The sequence below is a fragment of the Manis javanica genome, chromosome 5 (assembly GCF_040802235.1).
Source record: "Manis javanica isolate MJ-LG chromosome 5, MJ_LKY, whole genome shotgun sequence".
NCBI classification, from domain to species: Eukaryota; Metazoa; Chordata; class Mammalia; order Pholidota; family Manidae; genus Manis; species Manis javanica.
In genome coordinates, this window is record NC_133160.1 from 164730890 (window position 1) to 164754169 (window position 23280).

At 34.2% G+C, this 23280-nt stretch overlaps 1 protein-coding gene across 2 annotated transcripts in view; it reads left to right on the plus strand.

The window, feature by feature from the left end:
- RAB28 (RAB28, member RAS oncogene family) overlaps nt 1–23280 on the plus strand; it is a 107041-nt gene that overhangs the window by 33541 nt on the left and 50220 nt on the right. For both annotated transcript variants that reach the window (XM_036990798.2, XM_036990795.2), the window contains exon 4: nt 697–826. In XM_036990798.2, coding sequence (XP_036846693.2) covers nt 697–826 — 130 coding nt within the window. The remainder of the gene's footprint in view (nt 1–696; nt 827–23280) is intronic.

Consider the following 23280-nt stretch of genomic DNA (forward strand, 5'->3'; position numbering starts at 1 on the left):
GGGAAGAACCAACAACTCTGATTAAAGGGATAGAAAATAGTTCCTTTGAGGCAAGTTTAAGGAATTGAGTTTGTTTATTCTGGAAAGGACATTGCAAAGGAGTTACTTAACTATCTTCAAGTACATGACGGGTTATTATAAGGAGGATACTTTCACGTTGTTATCCAAATGCACAGAGGACTAAAAGAGGAAATCGACTTATTTCATTTAAAGAAAATTGTGCTAAATGCTGAAATTGACTATCAAGGGATGTCATGGAATCTCCACTTTTGAAGATATTTAAAAAGCAACAGATGGTTATTTATTGAAAGGTTTAAATGTTTGTCTTCATGAAAGTGAGAGACAGGACTGTAGACCTTGCAGCTTTTCCATCTCTGTGATAATAATTTTCTTTTATTTATTGTAACTTGCCAAGCATATCCCAGATATTTTATTTGGAAACCACTTAAAATTTGATAAAATTGTTCTTTAGCTTGCATTGCATCTTAATTGCTGGATTTATCTTGAGTGAAAACTTTCATTATTATCTGTCTGCCTAGTAACTAAATGGAACTCTGCTAATATAAAAAACAGTCAACATTTGTATTTTTATACTCTACTAGGTACATCTGCAACATTACTTAAGAATATTCAGTATTACACTTTTTTTTTTTCAAGAAGTGCATTACAAATACTCTGTTAATTCTTTTGTGACAGGGAATTCTGTTGGTATATGATATTACAAATTATCAAAGCTTTGAGAATTTAGAAGACTGGTATTCCGTGGTGAAGAAAGTGAGTGAGGAGTCAGAAACTCAGCCACTGGTTGCCTTGGTGGGCAATAAAAGTAAGTTATTAACGCTTATTTATATATAGTAAACTTTATTTGCCTATTCTGTAGTTTTTATTCATAAAGTTTTGATGTCTGGGAATACAAATAGATTCAGCTTTCCTGGAGTGAGCAAATTACTTGAGGAGAAAATTCCTAAAGATGTATACAAAACTGTTTCAAAACTAGATTTGATTGTTGATCTATTCTAACTGCTGTGCTGCTTTGGCCAGTTCTGCTAAGGTAAGTTCTGTTCTGACTGTGTGTTTTGGCTTCCTGTGGTTTTAGGAAGCAGCATGGACTGTTAAGAACAGCAATACAAACTGCAGACTTTACGATATTGCACTACAGCTTCAGCTCTGCCCCAGAGATTTTGAGAGATACATTTCATTAAATGACCCCCTATTCTAGGGAAGAAACAGTGTCGGTGGAATTTTGTGTGTGTTGTTCTTTGCTCCCATTTCTCATTAACTTCTTTTTCTGATTTTTTGAGGTTTGTTCTGAAATACAGATTTTTTAACATAAAGAGTTCATTATATTGGAGGAAGAGTAGTGCTTGGTAGAAATGATGGATAAGTAATTTTGAGCCCTGTCTCTTGGGTTATGATATATAAGCATATAAAATTATAAGACTGAATTCAGTTCAGGACTGTTATTTGGTTTGCAGTCCTGTAATACACTTACTGGGAAAAGGCGATCTTAATAGGGGTTTTCAAGTATATAAAATATTATGAAATGACCCAATCTTCTACAACTTATTTGAGGTCAGAAAGAGAGAAAATGAATTCAAATTATACCATGGAGGATTTAGGTCAGGAACTCTTTCCTGACTACAAGCATTGTTAAATCAATACCCAAGTATACTCCCAAGAGAATTATCTTCTCCAAAGGTCTTTCAAAGTGTAGTGCAGCTTTTCTCTGTAATTGTTTATGAAATAGTACTTCCTGAAGGTCAAAAACAAGATTTCTTCATTACATAGTTTGTATACTTAGATGAATTTTAATAAATCCAAGCTTTACTTTAAAACTATGACTGAACAGGTGTGAACATAATTTTTCTGAAGAGTTAAAAATACAAACTTTATAATACTTCCCAGAAAATAGTATTACATATCACAAAATGGATGGCTTGGGTAAAAGATAGATTTTTAAAAAATTAATTAAATTTTTTTTAATTTAAAATTTTTTAGTTAAATTATGCTCATCTATTTTGTAAATACTTATAATTGAGTGAATCAGATACTTCTCAATTTATTGAAGGTCCCCCTTTAGAAATTGTTAAGTTTTGATGACCTTAGGTTCTGAATGCAACTTTTACTTTTGGGAGATAATTTCTTAGTTGTCGTGTTACCAGAGCATTAGCTTATATTATGGTTACATTTGTACTTTATTGGAGGCTTACTCTCATCCTTTGGGAAATTACAGAGTAGGGAAGGGTTGGGGGTTGAGACTTGTTTTTGTTTCTTTAAGGAAACAGTCTGACTATCATCTGGGGTAATGGTGTAGTGGTGTATAATTATATATGTTATGTTTTGTGTTTATGCAGTCCTGTGAGCCATCCACCATTGGTCACTGTCAAAGATGTGATGGGCTGACTAGGTAGGCCGTTGGACTGTGCTGGTGATGCCATTCTTAGGTTCTAAATACAAACATTTATCTAAGTTATGTGAATTTATGCAAATAATTATTGCATTGCTATGTTTGAGATTTAATAGCATAAAAGTCAAGAGTTTTTTCACTTTGCGCATAGTTCTACCCCTTGTGTTTATAATACACTCTTTCAGAATGGGATCATATAATAGAGTATGCAGTGATACAGAATGTTATATATGTAAAATGAAGAGATTATAGATAAACATTTTCTTTGGTATTATTTACTGCATAACCTATCACTGGCCAGATTTCATATGGTCATGTAATGAAAGATCTTATGATTTCATGTTTCCAAGTTGATGAAACATTAGTATAGTAGAATGTACTAGTTTTTTTCTTTGGGGATATGATTATATTAAAAGCAAAGATGTTATATGTTGGTTAATGACAAAAAGAGCGTGATGATCTGAAACTGGTTGTCTACACAGAGAGATCTTCTACCTAATTGTGCTTCTTAAAATTCATCATTGTGTCCTATTGTTTGCAGTTGAATAGAAAACATAAGTTGAAAAGAAATATTTGTAGGCTATGAAAATATTGGCAGCAGTAGCTGACTTGTAACCAAAGTTTAGTAGGAGGATAGGACAGGGAGAACATTCTATACAGAGGGGGTATGTGTGTGTATGTGTGTGAGAGAGAGAACATTCTATACAGAGGGAATGTGTGTGTGTGTGTGTGTGTGTGTGAGAGAGAGAGAGAGAGAGAGAGAGAGAGAGAGAGAGAGAGAGAGAACATTCCATACAGAGGGAGTGTGTGTGTGAGAGAGAACATTTGTTCTATTTAGTAAGAGTTTATAATTAGTAAGTTATAAAATCACTTGCTTTTTATTAAAATATAGTTAACTCTCAGAAATTGGCCAAGGATTGAGAGTAGTCTTAGGTATGGATGAATTATGGGTCTATTTTTATAAAAAATTGAACTTTATTTATGTTTAAATATAGAGTAAAAAGAGTAGGTTAATGAAATAACCTGTAGAGTAAGGGACTTGCTTTAATGAAATAAAATTGGTAATTAGTAATTAGTAAGTTAATTATTTTAGTATATAACACTTAAAAGAATATAATACTTAAGACATCTTAATTTATTTGATTCCATTTTCTATCCTGAAAGACTATAAACTATAAACTAGTGTTCTTTCTTTGTTCTATTTAAAACTTTAAGTGAAATATTGAGTCTTGGTTAAGATCATAGGGATTTGAATTTAGAGAAAATTTTCTTATAAGCCCAATTTCTTCAGCGTGACATCAGGCAAAGTTACTGTATATCTTTAAGCCTCAATCCTCTTCTGGAAATAAGGGTAATAGTTTCTGTCTGATAAAGTTGATTTAAAGATTAAATAAGATATTACATAAAAAGCTTTTAGAATGTGGTCTTACCCATTGTATGTGCTGAATAATGATTAATTATCACTATTATTGTTAATTACAATAACCTTTTAAAGCACTGAGTATAGCCTTTATCTGAATGACCACAGATTACAGATCGGTAGAGCTGGAGTAGGTATTTTAAAAAAGCGGCCTGATGGAAATGGCTCCTAAAGGATTCCTTTGTCACCATCTTATTCCTTGTTTTTTTCTGCTCCCCAGATTGATAGTTCTCATACTATGTGTTGTGTAGGGCATTTAGGCTCAGCAAACATTCTTGAGTACCAGTTATGTATATTCAGCTATTTATTTTTGATTTGTGCAAAGACTGAACCAAAAAAATGTTTAAGGAGTGATTGGGACCTGCTAACCTAGGTCTTAATTTTATTATTTTTCTCTACCATTTTCATGTTTTATAAAATTTGATTGCCTTTCATTGGCTCTGCCTGGTTGTTAGGATTAATAAATACAATAATGTCCAAATCTTCATGGAAGGCCCTACTTTTTCCTAGTGTGGTAAAAATAAATTCCTGGTAGGTAACTTTCAAAGTGGATAAGAGTTGGTAAGTCCTCTACATATTCCATGTATTTGTGGAAGTTCTGTTGAAGTTTGTTGAAGTCTGCAGCCCCATGGTGAGTGACATGTCTGACAGGCTACAGATCCAGGCACACAAACATCAAGAAACAATTTTATTACCCTCTAAGGAAATTTCAGCGATTCAGGGAGCCAAGTGCACTAGGCTCAACCTAGCTTTCTGGCTATGAAGGTCTCACTTTCCCAGCATCAGGGCGCTGTCACTTAATCAGAGCCTGCACTGCAGAACCTCGGAGTTTGCCAGTTACATCCATTTGTGGGCTCCTTACGGGTGGGACTGGCCATGGCCTAACACAGCACCATCATGTCTCATATGAACTACTGTGGTAGCTTCCTAAGTGTTGTTCCTGCTCATAATTCTGCTCTCCTGAAGTCCAGTTCCCAGATGGTAAATCATATTACATGACTTAAAAACCTCTAGTGCTTTCTTAACACACTTAACGATGACTCCAAATTCCTTATCCTAGTTTACGAAGCACTAGGTGATCTGGCTCTTACCTACCTTCCAAACCTCATTGTCTTCCACATACTCCTTTGCCACATTCGAAAGGCACATTTATCTTTTTTTCAGTTCCTAAAACATTCCAAATTAATTTGTACCTTAGGGTTTCTTCTGCTTGAAATGCTCTTCCTCTTGTCTATGCTGGTTCCATTTCATTATTTGGATCTCATCTTGAATGTCATCTCCTCAGAGCTGCTTTCCTCAACCGCTGAATCTCAATGAGCCAGCTAGTCCCTTTCTATCAGAACATTCTGTTTTAGTTGTTTGCACAATATCATTGTCATCTGACATTGTTTCTTGGTTGTTTATATCTGTCTCTCCCCACTAAAATCTAAGCTCTATTAAAGCTAAGGACCTCATCACTTAGAGCAGTGCTTGAATGAATGAATACTGAATGAATGAATAAAGTCTTTTCATGCAGACTGTGTTAAAATTAGAAGTGTTTATGGCCTGAGATGTGTTATTCAGGGAAAATGGTTTTCTTAATGAGGAAAAATACATCATAGATACAGGGAATCTATTAGGTGGCCTTTCAGATGCAACTGGCCTACTGAATTCCACCCTGGTGAATAATGTCAGAGAGTTTCTTAGGAAATTCATCAAAGTTGAATGTTGGATTGTATCTGAGATAAAATGTCATAGATTTTTAGGTCATAATCTTAGGTTAAATAAATATAAAAGAATTAAGAATTTTGTTTCTTTTTCCTAACCTGTGACTTTCAGGTAAAGGTAGAAACCTATACTTTTGACTTTTTATTTATAAATTTTTTATTTTTGTGTTCAAATTTCAAAAATCATCTGCCCCAGAACTACAGTTTTAATTTTTCTTTCAGTGTTTCAAGGAAGGTTCAAATTGAAATGAACATTCAGGAATATTAATTTTTTTAAAGACCAATTTTAAATTCAAATCATGTTTTATAACCCCATGGCATTTTAATTCGTCATTTTGTTATTTTCTATCTTTAAACTGTTATGTTTTCCTGCTCTCTGATCCATCAGCTAGTTTCTCCCCTGACTAGCTAACATTCTCAGTTGGATAGATTGTAAACAGAAATTAACAGGGGTTGCATAGAAGCTGCCCTCCAACTGATTTATAGCTTCTTAGTGGAGGGGTGGTAGTTATCAGTAACTTGTATTGGGGGTAGGAATTATCATGCTCAGGGATAGAGTGGATGGATGAATGATTTCTGCTCTTAAAGATATTAACCAGATCCTTTCCCAAATAAAGACTAATAACTCAGATTTTTAAACAATCTTCATGACAGATGAGGGCATAGAGAGGAGTGCATCAACACTAATTAACAATGTTGAGTGTATATTCTTCTTAACAGTGATTGATTGTTCTCAGAGTACTATCTCTGCCCAGGAAGTGGTGTTTTACACTGTGAGGTTCAAAGGTTACATTTTAATGTACCCTGTTAGTTACGTTCCCTGAACTCAGTGGAAATATATTAGTAAAACAAGTAAATTTCAATTTGAAAATTTTATAGATATTCTCAATAAAATTATCACAAGGTTTGAAAAGACTATTTTTAATTCTCAGTAATAGAGGAATATGAGATGGTTATATGTCCAGCTTGACAAACTTCATGGGAATATACATGAAAGTACTTGCCTATACTGTGATTCTTTTGAGTCTTCAACAATTCTAATTTTATCCAGAGAGTAGAAATATGAAACAATGAAGTAGGTAACATTTGCTTTGATTCATATTTTGAAGGATTCATATCAACTTCTATAACATTTGTCATCTACAATATTACAACAAAATGAATGAGTTATTATCAGTTTGCTTAAGAAAGCTTATAATTTATAAAGTATAAACAAAAGCTCTTGAGGATTTGAAAAGTTCATTCTGTTTATGTATTCTAAATTAAAACATTCTGCCCCCTTGCCCATTTATTTTAATACTTTGGTTCTTTTTTTCTGGGAATAGTAATCTGAAGGTGTCAATTCTAAGTGTCTTTTTCAGATGGACCTAATACTTCAGTTTCTATTGCTTCACTTTTTTTTCCCTCTCTTTACACATAAATTTATGAAACAGAGCTGTGTTAATTTACTTACTAGAAGATGCTGATAGCATCTTACTCTGATACAGTAGTATCAGTCTCAGTATTCTATATGCTGAGTGAGAGAGTATTTTAATATGTATACTTAATGATACTTCACACTCCTGCTGTTCTTTCAGAACATTTTGGGTAATATTTCAAGTTAATTGGTTTAGTAGTTTCTCCAAATGCATTAGCTTGCATTCAGACTGGTGTTGTGATATAATTATTGGGGAAGAAAATGTCAATGAGTGTTTTTCATCATACTAATCAAAAACCAGTTTTCATTGGACAATTGCAGTAATGTTATATCTTTTCATAGTTAATGTTTTTAGGTAGCCTACTTGAAACCATTTTTTAATTGAAGCATCATTGATATCTTATATTGGTTTCAAGTATACAACACAGTTGTTCAACAGTTACCTATATTATTAAATCCACACCCCCACTAGTGCAGTTACTATCTATCCATATAGGAAGGTATTACAGAATCATTGATTTTCTCCACTGCTATACCACCAAACAGTGACCAACTTATATTATGAGTGAGAATTTTTGTGCTCCATTTTCTCCTTCACATTCCTCACCCATCCACCGCATCCCTCCTCCATGGTAACCACCAGTCACTTCTAGGTGTCTATGAGTCTACAGCTATTTTGTTCATTTCATTTTGTTTTTATATTCTATAAATAAGTGAGATCATATGGTATTTATCTTTTTCCACCTGGCTTATTTCACTTAGCATAATACTCTCTGGGTCTACCCATGTTGTTGCAAATGGTAGGATTTCTTCTCTTTTATGGCTGAATAATATTCCGTTATGTACATGTACTACATCTTCTTTATCCATTCATCAATTGATAGACACTTAGGTTGTTTTCATTTCTTGTCTATTGTAAATACTTCAAACCATTTTGACAGGATTATATTTTACTTAACCTGAGAAGTATTAAGGTTTTTAGTGGTTTTGTTTGTTTGGGAGGAATTGTATAAGCATTTTAGTTATAGCAGTCTGTTATGATTTCTGTCCATCTTCTTGCTGTCATGACAGAGAAAGTTAATTAAGTGCTAAAAAAAGCATTATCCACCTTACTTTTGTTTCTTTCACAATGAATTTTTAAAATTTGAGATATTAAATTAATATTAAATAAAATATTAAAAGAACACAGCTATAAAAACAGATGTCTTTGTATAAGGAAATTTAAAATTTTCATGAGTGTAATTTAAGCCCCTTTAATAATTTATTTTAATTTATATTTGTAGTAAATTGTAGAACAAATTCAATATACATTAAAGGAACACTAGAATGGGAATCAGAAAACTTCAGCTTTTGTTCTAGGGCTGTCATTGTATGTAGTTATGTGACCTTGGGCAATTTAATCACCTTAGGATTGTCCTTATGTAAAAATGAGGGCGTTTATACTAGCTAATCATATATGTCTTTTATTGCTAAAATATGACTCAAGCTATGTTTACAAGTCTGCTTAATTAAACACATTTATTGCCATACAATTTTAAGAGAGTTTAAATTTAGCTTTATATGTTGTTTAAAACCTTTCTTCTTATGTTTGCAGAGATGATTTCTTAGGCTCATTTTATCATTCAATTGTTAGATTATTAAGAATCTATTTTCTATATGCCTGAATAGGTTCATATACCGGGCAACAGCAATAATAACAAAGCTAGCTAAGATTTATTGAATTCGTACTACTTGCCAGTCATACCCTGGAAATATGGCCAACTTTGGAGTGTTTTTTGAGGCTCTAAAAATAGCATTTCTTTTTAATTTAAAATTGTTCTTGAGCTTAGAATTTAATGACTTTTCATTTTCTGACATTTTATACAATTTCACATGAATGTCTAATTTTATAGTATAAATAAAGCTACTCAGCAGTTCTTTTTTTTTTTATTTTGGTTTCTTCTGTCTTCTCTCATTCATTCATTTAACAAATAGCTATTCAGCATATACCTATCTAGGTGCTAGGGATACAAAAATGAACAGACAAAAACCCTTGCTGTCATCTAGGTGTGCTCCAATAGAGAAAGACAGATTATAAATAAATAAAATATATAATATGTTAAGTGGTGTTAATTTTGAAGCAGGGAGGGGAGAAAAAGAAGGGTTGGAGGAGGGTATTAAGATTTTAAATATGGTAGTCAGGGAATGTCTGAGAAGGTGACATTTGAGTAAAGACATAGAGAAGTAGAGAGATAATGCCACATACGTATCTGGGAGTAAAGTTATCCAATTAGAGGGAAAGAGTTAGGTGCAAACCCCTTTAGATTCTATTTTTCTCTTTTTTCCAGGAACTACGAAGAGGTGTATATGTGTGTGTATTTGTAGCTGCATGTGTAGCTATGTGTAAGGAATAGTGAGTGAAAGAATAGTGTAGGCAACGAAGTTGGATATAAAGAGGGTCTAGGAAGAGGACAGATTGGGAAAAACTTTGTAGGTCATTGTAAGGGCCTTGACTTAGACGCTGCATGAGATGGAAGACTGTGTGGCGATTTGAGCAATTTGAGAGTGAAGTGATTTAACTTGAAAGGATCACTGCAGCTCTTGTTTTGAGGATATACTTATAGTAAGACTGGAAGTGACATAAACAGAGGCTTTTGACATAATCCAGGAGAAAAATAATGGTGGCATGGACCAGGGTGATAGCAGTGGAAGTAGTGAGAAGTAGTTGCCTTCTGATTTTCAAAGGTGGGGTGATGGATTTCCTCATAGATGGGTGTATGGTTCTCATATATTGGTTCTCTCTCATAGAGGAGAAAAGAGGCAAGATTATGCCAAGAGTTTTGTCCTAGTCATCGTAGTCATCTGGAAGGCTTGAGTAGAACTTACTGAGATGAGAGAGGGTACAGAAGGAACAGATTATGGGTGAGGATCAGAAGTTTGTTATTGGACATATTATTTGAGGTACTTATTAAGCATGTGTGTGGAGACGTTTAGTAGGCAGTTAGGTGTATGAGCCTGGAGTTCAGGGTCAAGGTGAGGTGTAGAGATGAAATCTAGGAGTCAACAGCATGCTGATGATATTTAAATCCTTGAGACTGGATGAACTTTACATAGGAGTGAGTATAAAAAGAGAAGAGGTCCAAAGGTTAATCCTTGGGTTACAGCCATGATTTAAAGTTTTGGGAAGAAAAGAGTGATCAGCAGAGGAATTGAAATGTGGCCAGTGGAGGTAGGAGGAAAACCTTGAGAGTGAAGTGTCTTGGAAGCCAAATGTAAAGGTGTTTAAGAAGAGAGTGGTCAACAGATGAGGACTGAGGATGTTAGATTAAGCAGTGTAGGGGCAATTGGTAGTGGCCTTGGTGAGCAGGTATTTTTGAGTGTAGGGGGTGAAAGCCAAGCAGAGTGAGTTCAAGAGAGAGGGGAAGGAAATGTAGACAATGAATAAAGGCAACATGTATATGTAATGCCATTGTACAAAAGAGTTGACAAATGGGGTAGCAGCTGGAGGGAGGGTGGGGTCAGAACTCTTGGTGTTTTTAAAGGATGGAAGATATTACAGCATGTTTTTTATTCATGCAGAGAGAGAGAGACAGACTTGGGAAAGTGTGTAAAAATACCTGATGGCACAGGATGCATGTCTTCTGAAAATTTTGAACTTGTTCTGTTTTTAGATACAGTTTTGAAGTAGCCATCTCCATTCCTTACTACTCAGTTTATTGTATTGGTTCTGATTAATTGAAAACATAGAACATGAGGGGCCTATGAGAATTTAGCCAGTTCCTAAGCTCGTTATGGAGGGATGAGGGAAATGGACAAGTAGAAAAGAACTAGGACAGAATACTAGATCGTTTCTCACTTGATTTTAATAGTTGTTAGCTAATTTTTGCTTTTTAAACTGTGTGTGACTCCTCTGAAAACGTCACTCTTTTAGAGCAAAGATTTTTTTTTCCTTTGGATTTATGCAGGTGTTCTGTAATTAAAGCTCCATGCAGGCAGAGACTGCTTTCCTTGTTTACTGCTCTCTCTCTAGTTTCTAGCTCACTCCCTGGCACACAGAAAGTGCTCAGTAAATACTTGTTATGAATGACTAGAAAATTATTGTGTACTCAGTGAAAAGTGGAGCTCTGGGCCTTTTGAGATGATGAAGTGAAGATAACACTGTTCTTTTTCTAGCTTTTGTAAAACTGAGCCCAGGTTTGCATCTGGAAGAGGAGTTTAATAATAACAGCCTTGCTTGGTGCTTATGAGTTACTACTACATAAGGTCATATAAAAAGTCTTTTATATTACACACTGGTTCTTTTGAAAACTAAACTCTTAGCTCTAATTAATCTCTTAGTTACAAAATTTTAATTTTAAAAAGATGAAACATTTTATTTTTCTTTTGGATATTTATTTTATAGTGTGTTAGATTATTTTAATACCATTTATAATATAGAGACAGTGTAGAATGGTGGTTAATGGTGACTTCTAATAGGTTCACTTATTAATCATGTGTCTCTGGCAAGATACCTACCCTCTTTGTACCTCAGTTTTCTCATCAGTAAAGTGGGAATGATAATAGCACCTACCTTATAGGGAGGTTGTTGTAAGAGTTAAATAATATATAAAGCTCCTAGAACCATGTCTGATATATAATAGGCGCTATATGTGTTAATTATTATTATGTTTCCCACTATCTCTTCAAATTTCTTTACCCATAATGGGAGGGGGTATTGCTAAGTATATGGTTTTTTTAACTTAAGGATTTAAAAATGAAAACATGAAAAATTTTGTGAAATGTATTTGACATACATAAATAATGATTAAAATTTCCATTATACTTACTTGTTGGAAGCTAATCTTCATTTAACTTACTAAAAGTATATTTTTTGAAAAATTATTTAAACTCAGTTGACAGAGGTGATATAATTTTGATATCCAATCTGAATGGTGAAAGTGGGTGTATAGTTGCTATGAGTTTTTATCTCAAGTTTATTTTGCTATGTAGACATGTATCAGAAAAAAAAAGATACTGCATAAACCATCATTTGAGCTTGAATGTGCTTCTGTTTTACGTTGAGGGGTAAATGTTATTTCTGGCTGTGTCCTTCATACTTAGCTCTTCTTACAACAAATGGAAAGGCCTTAATTGTACCTAAGGGAATAGTTAATCCACAGTGGACATATGGTGGACAAAAGCCGAGTCTAGTAAATGAAATAAAATTATAAATGGTAAACATGTGAATGCTTACGTCTGGCAGCTATGAAAGAGTATTGTTTAAGATTAGCAAATTTTGTGTGCCGTAGAATAATAATTCTTTTCTCGGCATGTTTGTGTTGTATCTGTATATATAAACTTGATTAAAAGCATGCTCTCAACTTACTTATAAAATATATTTGTCTCTTTTGTTGTTCATCAAGCTTTATGACGTGACTTTGATGTCAACAATAGAGGTTGATGATCTCACATTTTTGGGAAGTTACTTGTCTTTTGATTGGGGGCAGTTAATTAGCATTAACCCAGAACAGCTCTTGGGCTTTATGGATTTGAGCATTATATGTGGTTGCACTGCACCAGCAAAAGGTTAAGTATTAATGGAAAATGGTCACAGCCCTTTTACTTAAAGAAAACATGTTACTTGTAAGTTTTCTTTTGATTTTACTTTTATAGTTACATTGAATGTCTTCATTCATTTAGCCATCCATAAAGCAAATATTGTTGCACATGCAGTGGATAATAAGTCTTTTTAGGACTACTTGTGTGGTATGTCACAGATCATTAACTGCAAGTAACCACCTGACTTGAGGGAAGCCTGGAAGCATCATTATAGTGAAATAAGCTTTTCTTTAGGTATCACTACAACACATTGATTTATTGAAATGTCACCAGTTGCTACTGTGAAAATATATTCTCATTATCATTCAGGGAATGGTAGAGATTAACTGCTGTAGACCGTGAAGAGATATTATTGCTAACAATGGAAAAAATAAAAAATTTAAAAATGTTATTGTGAGTTGTATTTTATCTGATAATTACTTTTAAATATTTAGGTAATCAGTTAAACTACATTAGGTGATTCTTTGGGATGCTCTCAAATCTGTGTGCTATTCTATACATGTGTTAAATTGAAGGCATGTTCTCAGATCTCTCTACTTTGAAATACTTTTAAATTAAGCAGCATAGAAAGATAATAGCAAAATGAATATAATACACATAAAATAATAAGTTCTTTCTGTGAGCACGTGGCTACTTCCTAGGAACATATATGAATCCTACCTTTAGGAAACAAAGTCTTGAGGAGATAAGAATAACATAATGGACAAAAAGGACAAAAGAAAGACAACATATAATTTAGTACTACTGTATCAGTGAGAGAAAAAAATTATCCAGCTAAGGATTAAGAGAAATGTGGAGTCTTTGCAAAATTAGGAAGGTTTGGATACATAAATGGAAGGACTGAATTCCAGGCAAAATATAACATTTTAGATAAAGTATATTTTGAGAGAAGTTGACAGAAATCTTGAATCCTTAAGTATTTGATTTATTAAATACAGTCTGTGCCAGGTATTTACTATCTTTTTAAAGCAGTCTAAACTATTGTGTTAGTTTTCATTTTATTTGGGCTTTATTATTTATATTATAGTAAAAATTAGATAATAGCACTTGGGAACATTGGTGTTTTTTTTGTTTTTTTTTTTTCTCTTTCTCAGTAGTGCTTAGGTAAATAGGTTGCTGTTCCTTTTGGTCTGGTGCTGAGTTGTTTAAATACGATGATGAAATGATGTCCCCTTTTATAAAGCATTGTTATGTGCTGGGGTTGCCATAACAAAGTATTTGAGACTAGGTATTTAAACAATACAAATTTACTTTCTGACAGTTTTGGAGGTTGAAATTTCAAGATCAAGGTGTTAGTCGAGTAGCTTTCATTCTCAGACCTCTCTCCTTGGCTTGTGGATGGCTGTGTTCTCCCTTTGTTTTCACATGATCTTTCCACTGTGCATGTCTGTGTCCTGATTTCCTCTTCTAAGGACACCAGCATATTGGATTAGGACCCATCCATAAGACCTCAATTTTACCTTTATTACTTCTTTAAAGGCCCTGTTTCCAAACACAGTTACATTATGAGGGGACAGGGGTTAGAACTTCAAAATAGGAATTTGGGTGGGGACAGATGTAACACAATTCAAACCATAAGAGAACCATTATGGTTTAATATGTTAGAAGTAAATTTCAAAGAATCATAGAAGTTGAAACTAGAAGAATCTAGAAATCTTCCAGTTTTATTATTGCATTTACTAATGTAGAAACCAAAATTAGGGCTCTCTTGAAAACATGAAAATCAGTGGGAATTAAATCTGTAAACAACCTTTAAATATTTAGTATATAAAAATATGGATTATTATGTGTGATTAGTCAGATTACTTAAATAACTTTTTTGGTATTAGAAGAATCAAATGCAAATACTATGCAAATTAGTGAGAAATGCTTCTAAAAGTAAATGTTGCCCTCCCTTTTTTTCTGTTCCAGTACTTCTAATATTATAATGAGAGCCAAAGGAAGGGTGAAAGTGAGTTGATTTATAGAAATACAATATTATATATGACTTTCAGAAACATATGTGACATTCAAGTGAACTTGCATTTTTTTTTTTTAACTGAGTATGATAAGTTTAATTCCAAAAGCTTGGTCATTTTACTTCTTTTCTATTGACTTCTGAAATTTAATAAATGTTATGTATGTGGAACTATCAACTTCACTTTTTGGAAGATGATGAGGTACAATAGAGTCAACCATCTACTAAAAATATCTGTTGGACATCTACTAAAAGTAACTGTTTTTAATAAGAAGCTCTATTTAGTATTGTTATAACCTATCAGTCTCTATATGACCAAAGACTTTGATGTTGACAAATTTTTTTTTTTCAAGTGGATCATCACAGAGACAATTTTCAGATGCAACAAGGCAGAAGTGACACTCTTGATGTGATCAGTTATGCTCTGTATTACAAATAATATAATAATAAGGTAGATAAATATATAATAATGTGATATATATAAAATGCTTTGTAAAGAGAGAGAGAAATAGATGGAGATACAGTTAGTGCTTTGGTAATTGTATATACATAATTGTGTTTAAGGGTATTATGCATCATGTAGTGGAGAAAAATTTGAAGATAATGAGAGTATGTAGGAATTTTGTATGCATGATCTAAACTTTTGTTGTCCATGTATTAATTCAGATTTGAAAAACAGGAATTAAAATACTTTCTATCACTTCAAGAGAGTAACTATCACACTATACTTTAAAAATTTTAAGATGTCATAGTTATGGGATCATTTTTTGTGTTGGGATATAGTTCACATACCATAAAATTCACCATTTTAAAGTATGCAGATTTTAGTATATTCACTAAGTTGTGCAGCTTTCACTACTGTCTAATTCCAGAACATTTTCATTGCCCCAAAAAGAAACTCTCTGCCCATTAGAAGTCACTGCCCTTCTTCTTCCTCCACTCCCCCTGCCTAGCCCCTGGCAAGTCCTAATCTTATTTTCTGTCTCCATGGGTTTGTTTATTAGGATATTTCATATAGATGGAATCATGAAATATGTCACATTTTGTATCTGGCTCCTTTCACTTATAATATTTTCAAGGTTCATGTTACAACATGTATCAGTACTTCATTTCTTTTTATGGCTAAATAATATTCCATTGTATGGATGTACCTACCACATTTTGTTTATCCATTCATCAGTTATTAGACATTTGGGTCGTTTACAATTTTTAGCTATTTTGAGTAATGCTGCTATAAACATTGCTATACAGGTTTTTTTGCATGGACATTTCATTTCTCTTGGGAAGATAGGTAAGAATGGAATTGCTGGGTCACATGGTAACTCTTGAATTTTTGAGGACCTGCCAAGCTGTTTTCCACAGCAGTTGTCCCATTTCACACTTCTTCCAGCATTGTATGAGGGTTGTGATTTCTCACTTTCTCACCAGCACTTGTTATTTTACTCTTTTTTAATAGCCATCCTTATGTGTATATGAAGTGGTATTTCATTGTGCATTTGATTTGCATTCCCCTAACAATGAATGATGTTGATTATCATTTTATGTACTTAATGTCTGTATATATTCTTTGAAGAAATGTTTATTCAGATCATTTGCCCATTTTCAAATTGGATTAATTTATTATTGTTGAGTTGTAAGTGTTCTTCATAAGATATTATGTCCTTATCAGATACATGATTTGTAAATCTTTTCTTTGATTCTACAGGTTGCCCACCGTGGGCATGTTTTTATCATAAAAGAGATGCTTTTTATTGAGACAGTCACTTGTTTTTTTCCTCTCTTCTACTTAGATTATGAATAATCTCAACCAATTTATCTTCAAGTTTAGTGATTATTTCTTCTGCCTGTTTAAAACTGTTGAACCCTTTTAGTGAATTTTTTATTTAGAAAGTACTTGTTGATTAAATCCATGATTTTTGTCATTTTTGGATCTGTTTCCCTGATTTTTATCCTGGTTATTGTTCATATTTTATTGTTTCTTCATGTATCTTTTACATCTTTATTGGACTTTGGACATTTTACATTCTTGAGTGCTGGATTTTGTTAACCTCTTTTGAAAAATTTTAATGGAAGTATAGTTGACATACAATATTATATTAGTTTCAGGTGTACAACATAGTGATTCGACAATTACATAATTATAGAATGTTCACTACTATAGTTACCATTTGTCACCATACAAACTTATCACAATATTATTGACTATATTTTATATGCTGTACTTTTTATCCCTATAACTTACTTATTTTATAATTGCAAATTTTTTACTTTTCAATCCCTTTTACCTATTTCACCTATCTCTCCATCTCTTCTCCTCTTGTAACTACCAGTTTCTTCTCTGTATTTATGAATTTGTTTTTGTTTTCTTTTTTAGATTCCAGGTATAAATGAAATCATTTGGTATTTGTGTTTGTCTGACTTTTTTCACTTAGTATTATACCCTCTGAGTCCATCCATGTTGTTGTAAATGGCAAGATTTAATTTTTTTTAATGCAAAACATTGCATTTTCTATATATACCAATCTTCTTTATCCATTTGTCTATCAATGGACACTTAGATTGCATCCATATCTTGGCTATTGTAAATAATGCTGCAGTAAACATAGGGTGCATATGTCTTTTTGAATGAGTGTTTTTGTTTTCTTTGGGTGAATACTCAGAAGGGGAATAACTGGATCATATGATATTTATATTTTAACTTTTTTGAGAAACCTCCATTTTATTTTGGCTCCACCAAAGTATATCCTATTAACAGTACATGAGGATTCCTTCTCTCCACTTCCTCACCAACACTTGTTATTATTTGTCTTTTTGATACTAGACATTCTAGTATATGAGGTGTGAGGTGATACCTCATTGTGGTTTGATTTGCATTTCTCTGATGCATTGCAAATTCCTTCCTTAGTCATACCGAGCATTTCTTCATGTGTCTGTTGGTCTTCTGTGTATCTTCTTTAGAAAAATGACTATTCATGTCTTCTGCCCTTTTTTTTTTGCTATTGAATTGTGTGAGTTCTTTATATATTTTGATATTTTAGATATAACTGCTTATTGGATATATAATTTGCAAATATCTTCTCCATTCAATAGGTTGCCTTTTTGCTCTTTTGGTTTCCTTTGCTGTGCAAAAGGTTTTGGTATAATGTAGTACCAGTTGTTTATTTTTGTCTTTTTTCCTTTGCCTGAAGAGGCAGATTCAGAAAAATATTGCTCAGGTTACTGTCCAAGAGTTTATTGCCTGTGTTTTCTTTAAGGAATTTTATGATTTCAGGTTTTCCATGTAGGTCTTTAAGCATTTTGAGTTTATTTTTGTGTACGATGTGAAAAAGTAGTCCAGTTTCATTCTTTTGCATGTAGCTGTCCAATTTTCCCAGCACTATTTATTGAAGAGATTGTCTTTTTCCCATGGTTTATTCTTTCCTCCTTTGTCATAGATTAATTGACCATGTAAGTATTGGTTTATTTCTGTGCCCTCTATTCTGTTTTATTGGTTTATGTGTCTGTTTTTGTTCCAGTGCCATACTGTTTTGGTTACTATAACTTTGTAGTATAGTTTGAAACCTGAGATTGTGATAGTTCTTCCAGCTTTGTTCTTTCTCAAGGTTACTTTGGCTAGTTGAGGTCTTTGGTGGTCCCATAAAAATTTTAGGATTCTTTGTTCTAGTTCTGAAACTAGACAATATTTCAGAAATTAGTTCTGAAAATAGGGAGAAATACTATTGATATTTTGATAGAGATTTTATAGAATCTGTAGTTTACTTTGGGTAGTATGGGCATTTTAACAATATTAATTCTTCCAATCCAAGGGCATAACATATCTTTATTTGTGTCACTTTTAATTTCTTTCATCATTGTCATGTGTGTTTTCAGAGTACAGGTCTTTCACTTCTTTGGTTAACTTTATTCCTAGGTATTTTACTCTTTCTGATGCAATTATGAATGGGATTGTTTTTTAAATTTGTCTTTTTGCTAGTTTGTTATTAGTTTAGAAACACAGCACATTTTGCATATTAATTTTGTATTGTGCAACTTACTGAGTTCCTTTAATAGTTCTAATAGTTTTTTGCGGGTGTTTAGAAACTGTCAGAAAACTGAGAGTTTTCTATGTAAAGTATCATGTGATCTGCATGATTACTCCTTCCTTACCAATTTGGATACCTTTTACTTCTTTCTAACTGCAATGGCTAGGATTTTCAGTGCTATGTTAAGTAAAAGTGGTGAGAGTGGATATCCTTGTCTTGTTCCTTATCTTAGAGGAAAAGCTTTTAGCTTTTTACCATTGAGTGTGAAGTTGGTTGTAGGTTTCTAGAAATAATATGCATTCTGCTGTTTTTATATGGGATGTTTTGTATTTATGTTTAGTCTTTCAGGTCTAATATGTCATTCAAAGACACTTTCTTAAATTGATTTTTCTGTTTGGATGGTATATCCATTGATATAAGTGGTATGTAAAAAATCATCTACTGTTATTGTATTACTGTCCATTTCTCCCTTTGTGTCTGTTAATATTTGTTTTATATATTTTAGGAGCTTCTATGTTGGGTGCATAGATACTTATTCTCTTGGACTGATCCCTTTATTGTTATGTAATGCCCTTTGTCTCTTGATACAGTCTATTTTAAAGTTTGTTTTTTCTGATACAAGTATTGCTGCCACAGCTTTTTTTTTTCTCACTTCCATTTGCATGGAATATGTTTTTTCGTTCCCTCAGTTTCAGTCTGTGTGTGTCGTTAGGTCTGAAATGAGTCTCTTGTAGGCAGCACACAGATGGGTCTTTTTTTTTAATCCATTCAGTCATCCTATGTCTTTTGATTGAAGCATTTAGGCCATTTATATTTAAAGTAATTAGTGGTAGGTATGTACCTATTGCCATTTTGTTTTCTGTTAGTTTTTTTTATTCTTCTCTGTTTCTTCTCTTGCTCTCTTTCTTTGCTATTTGATGACTTTCTTTAGTATTATGCTTAGATTACTTTCTCTTTATATTTTGCATAACTATTATAGATTTTTGGTTTGTGGTTAACATGAGGTTCATATATAACATCTTATGTATATAACAATCTCTTGAAAGTTGGTGGCCACTTAAAACTTAAGCACATTCTAAAGCATTACATTTTATTTCCTTCTCCACATGTTATATATATGACATTATATTTACATCTTTTTATTTTGCATATCTCAACTACTTTTTGTAGATAAAATTGATTTTACTACCTTTGTCTTTTAACCTTCATGCTAGCTTTATATATGATTGGAATGTTTGCTTTTACTACTGAAATTTTTTCCTTTTGTAATTTTCATACTTCTAGTTGTGCCCTTTTCTTTTCTGCTAAGAGAAGTCCCTTTAACATTTCTTATAAGCTGGATTATTATTGATGAACTCCTTTAACTTCTGTTTGTCTAGGAAACTCTCTCCTTGAATTCTGAGATAACCTTGCCAGGTAGGATATTCTTGATTGTAGCTTTTTTCTTTCAGTACTTTCCTCTTGCTGCTTTTAAGATTCTCTGTTTAATTTTTGACATTTTAATAATTAATGTGTCTTGCTGTGGCCCTCCTTGGGTTCATCTTGTTTGGAGCTGAGAGGCCCTGCTGCAATACTTCAGGTGTGCTGATGGGTGGGACCAGCTTTTTCCCTCCCTGGGGTAAGACTTGCTTTGGAGGGGCACTCTTCCCAAACCAGGCTGTGTGCCAGGTATGGTATGGTGTGAGCTGCTTTGGAGGGGTGCCTGCCAGAATGAGTGGGTCGGCTTGGGCAGGTCTTCAGGTGAATGCTGTAGCAGGGCTGTGGTCCTAGCAAGGTGGATGGAGAGTGTCAGAACTCTCTCTTCAAGTGTCTGGCCAGCTAGATTGAAGGAAGGCAAGAAAAATGGCACCTGCCAGCACTTCTATTCCCAGAGAAAGCTCCTATAGATCTCTTCCTCTCCTGAATGCCATAAAACTTAGCAATAAACCTCCTTCATATTTTACCCAGTTGCTTTTCAAACTACTGTCTCTGTGCTGGATCTTAGACTGAATGATATAGCATGCTGGCCCTTTACGAGTGGAGACTTGGTTTCCTATAGCTTTCTAGCTCTCCTGGAATTAAATTTCATTGATTCTCAAAGTTCCTGGAGTTAAGCTCTGCTAATTTTCAAAGCTAGGCCTTATGTGGGGGCTTGTTCCCTTGCAAGTCTTCAGGGTCAGGGTTGTCCAATGTGCAGCTTGATCCCCTTGTTCCTCAAGCAGCACCTTTGCACCTGTAATATCCCATTGACTTGTGTCCACACTGATTTGGTTCCCAGCTGAATCTCTGCCCTTCCTCTTCTATATGTGGCATCCTCTTTATGTCTTAAGCTATGGGAAATCTGTTCTCTTGGTTGTCATGTTGAGTTGCATTATACATAGTTATAGCCTTGATGTGTCTGTGGGAGGAAGTGAGCTCAGGATCCTTCTACTCCTCCACCTTCCTGTGATCCTCCCCAAGAGAGTCAACATTCTTTTTCTTCAATGAGAGCTAGAAGCTGGATCCTGTCATTGGGTGATCCCTGGTAATAGGTTATGGACTTGGTGAGGTGGCTTTCTTCAGCTGAGGGCATCCTGTGGCTAAGTAAGTTCCTCTGTCCTGAGGGGAGACCTGGGCATGTATCACAACATCCTCCTACTTCCATCTACTTCACCTACCTCTAAGAGCTCAACCAGATTCCTACAATAAGTATCAGAGAAAAATCTCCTGCTTCTGACCTCGTTACCTTCTCTTGTTCCTTGGTGTAGACACTTACATTATTTGTAGCTTGATTGTTTTTAAACTTTTTTGGGTGCTTTTTAGGGTTTTCTTTTTTTTATTCGGGGCTAGTTCAGCCCCAATCCTAAGGTGTTGCCTTTTTGTGTTCTCCATGGAATGCCTTGGGTGTTCAGTGAGTTCCTTCTCCTCTAGTTGTTTGGAAGTTGAATATCTCCCAGGTCTGTCTGTATTCTGAGAAAGTTTTGGTTACAGCTTCCTGGTCTTTCTTTGCCTAGCCTTAGTTTTTCCCTATACAAATGTAGCTTGGTAGTGAAGAACAGGCTCAAGAAGACTCTTAAAAAGATAAACGATTTCTGGACCTTTTTGTCTTTGTACATCTCTCCTTTCTGGTATCCTGCTTCACAGAATCCCACATGCCTCAGCTTATGTGAACTATGACCTTCATTTCCTTTAGTCAGTAAGCTGGTTGTGCTCTCCTTGTGTTCTTCCTCCCCTTGTCTGTAAAGTACCTCTAGGTAAAGTCAGGGTTATCATAAAGCCCACCATATTTATTTCTTATCTCTAAGGGATCATCCTGCTTGATGTTCAGTGTCCAGATAATCCTTTCCAGTTTTGTAGTTGTTTTTGGTAGGTGTAAAATTATCCCAGTTATTCCGGAAAGCTGGAGGCAGTAGTATTTTTTTTTTTTTGAGAGGGCATCTCTCATATTTATTGATCAAATGGTTGTTAACAACAATAAAATTCTGTATAGGGGAGTCAATGCTCAATGCATAATCATTAATCCACCCCAAGCCTAATTCTCATCAGTCTCCAATCTTCTGAAGCATAACGAACAAGTTCTTACATGGTGAACAAATTCTTACACAGTGAATAAGTTCTTACATGGTGAACAGTACAAGGGCATTCATCACAGAAACTTTCGGTTTTGATCACGCATTATGAACTATAAACAATCAGGTCAAATATGAATATTCGTTTGATTTTTATACTTGATTTATATGTGGATCCCACATTTCTCCCTTTATTATTATTATTATTTTTATTTTTATAAAATGCTGAAGTGGTAGTAGATGCAAGATAAAGGTAGAAAACATAGTTTAGTGTTGTAAGAGAGCAATTGTAGATGATCAGGTGTGTGCCTGTAGACTATGTGCTAATCCGAGTTAGACAAGGGCAATAAAACATCCACGGGTGAAGAAGCTTTCTCTCAAAACAGGGGGGTGGGGGGTGAGGTTCTAAGCTTCACCACTGTTGTTCCCCGATTTCTCACCTGATGGCCCCCCTGCAACTGTGCCTGTCTTAGATTGTTCCTCCCTTGAGGAATCTTACCCGTCTCTGGCTAACCAGTCATCTTCCGGGGCCATACAGGGAAATGTAAAGTTGGTAAGTGAGAGAGAAGCCATATTGTTTGAAAAGGTTAGCTTTTTACTTCTTTGCAGATTTATGACCTGTGGCTTCTATGCCCAGCACTTGTCTCGAGGTATCTTTACCACCTGGAGGAATTATGATGCTCGGTAAATTCGATATGAGGCACGAATTCTATTTAAGGGTTGTAATTAGGAAGGAAGAAGAAAAGCTATAGAAGTAGCAGATGGAAGAAAACATGGGAGGATTGATTATTTCTTTGACATATCTTCTTGTAGAGAACCTTAAGCATGTATAGGTTTTAAACTACTAACTAACTTGCGCACACATATTAACATAATAGGAATACAGTGACATAAACAAAGCAAATCTATAATTACCAGCCATCTCCAGTGACGCCAAGAAAACCAGTTAGGCACCCTAGGCATTTGTGAAAATTTATCTATGATATGATGGATATTGTCCAACTGTACTTGAACAGTCTGAGAGAAATCAGACAAATTAAAGCAACCCATTTCTGGGATCTGTTCACATCCCATATATTCTTTTAACCGTAGATAGTCTATAGTCATGAGATTTTGGAGTGCTACACCTTGCACCCCTCCCAACTCCTGATTGAGTTCCAACAGTACAGATCCGGTCAAATTCGTTGTCTCACTGTATGCACATGCCAGCCTAGACATCTCCCTCCTCATTCCTATGGCAAGTCCAG